The sequence below is a fragment of the Penaeus chinensis genome, chromosome 2 (genome assembly GCF_019202785.1).
Source record: "Penaeus chinensis breed Huanghai No. 1 chromosome 2, ASM1920278v2, whole genome shotgun sequence".
Taxonomy (NCBI): domain Eukaryota; kingdom Metazoa; phylum Arthropoda; class Malacostraca; order Decapoda; family Penaeidae; genus Penaeus; species Penaeus chinensis.
In genome coordinates, this window is record NC_061820.1 from 44,472,586 (window position 1) to 44,479,479 (window position 6,894).

The window sequence follows — 6,894 nt, forward strand, 5'->3', positions numbered from 1 at the left end:
TTATTTGTTTCTGTTCCATCATCATCACTTACTGAAATGTGCAGAAGCAATATTTCTAAATTTGTTTTACCATGCATGTAAAATTTCTAAATCAGACAACTGTAGACTATCAGTATTTAGAAACCTAATATCCCAAAAGACTTCCAATCAAATCCTGTTTTCTCCTGTTGAGACGTTCTTCGTTAGAGACCTTATTCTTCTTGACATAAATAACAACAACAAGACCAAGATAGGAGTTAACCAATTACACTGCAAGCAGTACCTGTAACATCACTATGGAATTCTAGATGTCCCGTGTTGCCACTGAGACTCTCCTGTGAAACTGCTTCGTCCATGAGCACCCCACTGTTTGTTAAGCTTCCTCTGCCATTGCTCACAGCCAAGGCTTCTACGCCATTGCTGGCCGTCAAGTCACCTGTGCCGTTACTGGTCATCAGACTTCCTGTGCCACTGCTGATAGTCAGATCTTGTATGCCATTGCTGGATGAGTGTGAGCATACCCCATTACTGACTGCCATCTCTTCAACACCCTCACTGATTGCTTCATCAACATCTACGCCCCTCCTGGTGTTTTAAGAGAGAATCATAGCTTACTTGCAACATATTAGAATGTGGTTAAAAATAAATACATAGACCGGCTCAACAATTCCTTTCATGATATGAATAAATGCTATCAAATATGACAACATCTTTAAAAATCTGCCTTGACATGACTCACCTCGGCGAATCAAGGAGAAAGTTGTCTGTCGATCCTCGCACACTTTCTATGGACGCTCTGGAGAGTCGCCCATTTGGCATCAGCTGACTACTGGTAAGACTTACTACATCTTCATCGTATATTTTGTACCTAAAACATGAGATTGTTGTTACTAAAAGAATGAAGCGCCCAAGATGCAAGTACTCCCCTCCCCCTAGGTTATGCCTTAGATCATGTGAACTGATATTGTTTTTATGATGGCTGCATCTTTTACCAAGAAAGATGATAAGTGGGTCAAATTAATTGAAGATAAAACACTATAACACCTAACATGCTGAAAAGTTTATGAACTATATGAATATACCTAATTTCCACCCTATATTACTAAATTAAAGCATTTTATATAACATAAAAATAATTTTAATTATTCAGTTAAATACAAAATATATGACATATGAATACATATACAAATCTACACAAATAACATCAATAAATTAAGATCAGAAATTCTGCTGTACTTCTCCCTCTCCCTCTCCCTCTCCCTCTCCCTCTCCCTCTCCCTCTCCCTCTCCCTCTCCCTCTCCCTCTCCCTCTCCCTCTCCCTCTCCCTCTCCCTATTTTTCTCACAACAAAGCACAAACTGGCTCTTCCTACAAAAAAAATCAAGTATGAACTCACTTAAAGCCATAGGGATCATCAATTAATGAAGCATCATCATCATCTTCCTCTTCTGGAGACACATAAACAACCTCAAGGGTGATAGTACCTTCCTGCGATGATAGCAGTCGCACTGCATCTGCATGGCTGACCTACCATGGGGAGAAACATAATGGCATAAAAAAATTGAATATCTTCTTGAAAATAAAATAAAAAATCTCATACAGACCTTCCTTTATACATTTCAAGAACATTAAAAAATATCTAATAAAAAATATCTAATCAAATAATATTACCTCCTTTAATGATAAACCATTAACAGAGATGATTGCATCTCCGACATACAGCTGTCCTGACCGACTGGCTGGAGTATCTGGGTGTATGACTGAAACAAGAACTGGCACGCCATGCTCTCTTCCACCCTGCAAAGAAAGGATTCAGTCATCAAAATACTTTACACTATTGGGGAGAAAAAATTACATAATATCTGACTCACTCACTCACTCACTCACTAATTCACTCATTCACTCATTCACTCATTCACTCATTCACTCACTCACTCACTCACTCACTCACTCACTCACTCACTCACTCACTCACTCACTCACTCACTCACTCACTCACTCACTCACTCACTCACTCACTCACTCATTCACTCATTCACTCATTCACTCACTCACTCACTCACTCACTCACTCACTCACTCACTCATATAAATACATATATCTATATCTATATCTATATATATATAATTACATATATATATTACATATACATATATCTATAAATCTATATCTATATACCTATATATCTATATATCTATATATCTATATATCTATATACCTATATATCTATATATCTATATATCTATATATCTATATATCTATATCTATATATCGGTATATATCTATATCTGTATATCTGTATATCTGTATATCTGTATATCTATATCATATCTATATCTATAATTTATCTCAAACTAAACATTTACTGCCCTTCCTGGGAATTTCTAAAATAAAACTGTTGTACAACTGATTCAATTAGAAATGGAAAACAAGTAACTCAAAGACTCTTGTATGAATTAATCAAAGTATGCTCCAGAACATCTTCTTTTACATGTTTCTCAACTAGTATATAATTGATCAACCTTTACACAAGTATTTCTTTAATCTTTCTCTATAAGAAAAGTTTAACAAGAGTGATGAGCTTTCCATGAAATCCTGGACCTTTAGCTATATCACTAACACATACAGTATCCCAGGACCTGAGGGGGCAGTTACCTCTACAAATGGCTGAAAATGGCCCTCAAAAAGCTTGATGGTGACCCCTTTATATTAAACAAAAATGCACTACATTATTTAACACAAAACTCTAATGTTGGGTTTTTCTTTTTTTTTTAAATGGACACAACATTGTCTCAAATGAATTTGTTGGGAAACACATGAATATGCACCATAATGATGCCATAAAAGGTAAAAAGCTTTGGGGCCCCAAATACATTCCTAACTAAAATTATTTTCAAGAGAATAAATATGGATATTCATTATATGACTATCATATTACAAGATTTACCTGTAATTTATTTTCTTTCTGGGAAAAATATATTCTGCACCTGCACAACACTTGCATTTGCACCTGTGTCGTCCTAGCTTTCAAACTCTCTCTGCCTAAGCAAAATATAATACACCTGTTTCTCTGTGACTCACTATTTTAATGATATCTCCCTGTCCACATTTCTCATCTCTCTTTGTTTTCCTGTCTCTTTCTTTCTGTTTTTCTTTCTTTCATTCCCTTTGTCTCCCCCTTTCCTTCCTCCTAATTCCCAAACCTTCTGGTATTCCTTACCCTTTTCCTTTCAGTCCCCACTCTTTCCCTTATCCTTACTCTTCTTTACTCTTTCACCCTCACTTACTGTGATGGACATTCCTAGGCCTTCATGGGGAGGCTTCTCCAGAACCACAACTCTGCGCTGTTGCTGTTTACTTGGCTGTGCAATGGCATTTCCGTTCATAACACCAGCCCCGTTCTCTTCTCTTGCATCTCCCATTGCCTGGTTCATGAAAATTATATTATCCACTTGATATATACATACATATATATATATATATATATATATATATATATATATATATATATATATATATATATATATATATATTTCATTTTTCACATCTGAAGTAGTAATGAATGTAATTTATTTCATTTCCTTGAGGTAATATTCAATATCATCTATATCTCTTATTTAAGACAAATAAACCCTCTGGCCCGTATCTTAATCATAAATCCTTAATATTACAATAATACTACAGAGTGCATATACCTGTGGGGCATGAGTATATCTGCTGCGACAAGCCCGAACAACAGTCTTGTGCCGGTGTAAATGAATCTCTGCTTCCAACTGGCGCCACAGCTTGTCATGCTCTTCACCACGCAGGTCTCTGCCTAGGAGCTGAATCTGCTGAATCCTGAGAAACAAACAGATCTTTTAAACATTTCATAAAACATGAAAAGGTAATATCTATCTTCATGTTTTTCATCCTTGTATCTTTGCTTTTACTGGAAGTCTATAAAATCACATATGTTCATGTAAACATACCTTCCGGCAAGTTCTTTGTCAAGATACTTTGCAGCCAATTTTGCTCCATAAAGCTCTCCTTGCAACCCAAGGATATACCGCCGCAGAGAATCATTTTCTTTCCTAAGTATCGTAATTTCGTGACTTCCAACTTGTGCTTTTAAACTCTCGGCCCGTTGCACATGTAGTTCCTTTTCCTAAAGCAAAATATAAAATAATCTCATATATATTTCCAAGATTACACAAACTATTTTTAAGTTAACAAACATTGTATAAAACATCATCAAGCTTCTTATACCTATATAATTTAATAGAAAGTATGACCCATAATTCTGAATTACAATCTCAAATCAACATTTAAAATCTATACCCAAGACATACTACTAAAGCAATCCTTGGATAAGTTTTAGAATCACAAGTAAAAAGATATCAGGCAAAATGAAACATCATTAAAAAGTCTAAAACTCAGATATTTTCAACAAAGTTTCTACATAAAACTAACCATACATGAGCTTTACTTACGAAATCATCCTATTTGCAGCAGGACATAGAAACGTACATGATTCAAAGAGAACACTCATTTCTCATTTTATATTCTATAAATTGATTTTTTTTTTCAGATACTTAAACATCACCTCTATTTTAGAAACAGTTACAGCTATGCATTTCTGTTCTTTACTGTTCTCTGTCCTATCATATGAATGGCCATGAAGTAACCATTAGAAATATTATACACATTCTTTAAGCACAAGACTATACATAAAATAAAAGAAATTAGTTGTATTACCAGACGCTCTCGAATTTTCTCTGAATCCTGTGTGTGCGCTGATCCCCCGGTGGAATGCAGTTGCAACTGACTTGAGTGGAGTTTCATCAAGAGTTCTCGATTTTCTGCTTCTGCAACCTGACGGAATGCGCGTCCCTCGGCACACTCCTGGCGCAGGTGGACTAATTCTGCCTGTTGTTTAGAATATACAATACTATAGTTATATACCTATAGATATCCAAGTTAACTAAATCACTCACTGTGCTACCTCAAATCATCTATAATCTTTTCAACAGTTTAACTTGTGTGACAAGACTATGTGATTATCAGGTTGAGCTTTTAGGCAAGAACATCTGGTATGTACTATACTTTGTGTCATAAATTATCATTTCTTGATAAAAATTCTGGGATACAAATGGTATATATTTTGTGATACAATTGATTATGTCCTGGTAAAAAAAAATCTACAACAGAATAAATTTCTCCCAACACTGAAATAAATTGACCTTCACAAAATACATTGATGAGTCTGTCCTGTGATGCTCTCATTAGATTAATAAAAAAAAAATTTAAAAAATTAAGTACATGTGTCAGTACTTCATACATTTTCATAACAATGATTTAGTTTTCTTGGAAAATAAATTAGTAGTCACTAATGATAATTATTCATAAATGAAAACTTTGGTATTCTTGTCGGTAATTCCACAATGCACAGGTAATAAGAAAACAGTCTTTAACTCAATACACAGGGGACACTCCCATTGTTTTCTTTTTATTAGAGTTGCTTAAAAAGAGATGGCGCTTCATCCCAAAAGAATCAACTATTAGCCCTTCCTGACCAAACCTATTTACCCTATTTCTTTGATTTTGTAAAAGGAAACGTGTTATTTTTATTACCATTATCAGATTTTATACTGATAACAATTATAAATAGAACTAGGACTAGAGAGGTTAATTTGTGATTAAAGATGTCCTTTATAACAAAATAATAGATTTAGGAAAAAGAAAAAGAAAGAAAAAACAGCAAAAGACCTTCATACAAACCTCAAGCTTAGCATTCGCCTGGAACACAGTTTGTGCCTTGTGGGTGAGTTGTGCAAAACATGATGAGAGCGACTCCAGGCGAGATCTTGCTTGGGCCAAGAAATCCGTTTCCTCGAGGTCATAGTGATCAACTTCTCCTGCGAAATATATTTACGGTGGTATTCATTTTCTTTAATTTTATACAATATTTGCAGTTTACATATATCCCATTTCAAAGTATCTCATATAAGCAGTGTCAGTATCCTACAGAAAATACTATATTTCATCTTAAATAGTATTTTACACTTTAATTATACTGATAAGAAAATAATCTTCCTTGTAGGCATTAAAAATATTAACAAAAACAAATTCAAAGTAACATATACCCATATACACAAACCCTCTACGTATGGTGTCACCCGGTCAAAGGCATTAAAGAACAATAGAGTTGGTCTATCTAAAAAAAAAAGACTTTTTTTTTACTGATATAATACCTTTATTTGCATATATGTCTGATAATTTTGCGAAGGGAAAATTGGTAAAGGTTCTTAACTCGACTCACTGTTCAGAATCAAAAAGGGGGAAAAAAGTCGTGCATGTCAATTTCCGCTTGCCCGGCACCATTCAATCTCCCTTGTAATCCTTTTAAGAGAAAGCGATCGTTTTTTTATTGACCAAAGTGCCATTAATGGAAGCCCGTCTCTGCCCAGCTCGAGGAAGCGGATCACCACTACCCTCCTTCCACCGCCCCAAAGCCATTACATCCGACAAAACCTAAGCCAACAGTTAGACAAATGCGTAAATCCGCCGCACGCTACCTATTAACAGATCCAGGTCAACGAAAGCCTTGTCAAATTCCTTTTCCAGTATGTCGAGCCATCGGAAAGTGACGTTTGTGGCGGCCATTGTGCCACTTGCCAGCTGGGCAAAGTAAACACAGGGCACTTGGATCTAAAAAGGGCTCAGAAGGAGGGTTGTTCAGGGTGAAAAATGAATGCGGGTGAATAATGGGATTTTATTTTGTTGTTGCGAATACTCGGCGAAATCACATTTGGTATTTTAAATATGATGACAAATCAACACCCTTATCCACATCTTTCTATAAAACTACCAACCCAAACCCCAATAATAAAATCCCTACTAAAACCACACCACCCAAAAACTCCACTAAAATTC

The 6,894-nt window shown here is 35.4% G+C and overlaps 1 protein-coding gene across 2 annotated transcripts in view; it reads right to left on the minus strand.

Moving 5' to 3' along the window:
• The window catches only part of LOC125031503 (Golgi-associated PDZ and coiled-coil motif-containing protein-like), a 14,304-nt gene extending 7,645 nt beyond the window's left edge, over positions 1-6,659 (minus strand). For both annotated transcript variants that reach the window (XM_047622369.1, XM_047622359.1), the window contains exons 1-11: positions 6,537-6,659; positions 5,740-5,876; positions 4,717-4,887; positions 3,951-4,126; positions 3,675-3,819; positions 3,267-3,404; positions 1,651-1,776; positions 1,376-1,506; positions 719-847; positions 263-564; positions 1-31 (exon numbers count right to left, since the gene is read on the minus strand). The exon at positions 1-31 is cut by the window's left edge and continues 204 nt beyond it. In XM_047622369.1, the coding sequence (XP_047478325.1) occupies positions 1-31; positions 263-564; positions 719-847; positions 1,376-1,506; positions 1,651-1,776; positions 3,267-3,404; positions 3,675-3,819; positions 3,951-4,126; positions 4,717-4,887; positions 5,740-5,876; positions 6,537-6,624 (1,574 nt within the window). In that variant the 5' untranslated portion in view covers positions 6,625-6,659. The remainder of the gene's footprint in view (positions 32-262; positions 565-718; positions 848-1,375; positions 1,507-1,650; positions 1,777-3,266; positions 3,405-3,674; positions 3,820-3,950; positions 4,127-4,716; positions 4,888-5,739; positions 5,877-6,536) is intronic.
• Between the last annotated feature and the right edge of the window lie 235 nt (positions 6,660-6,894).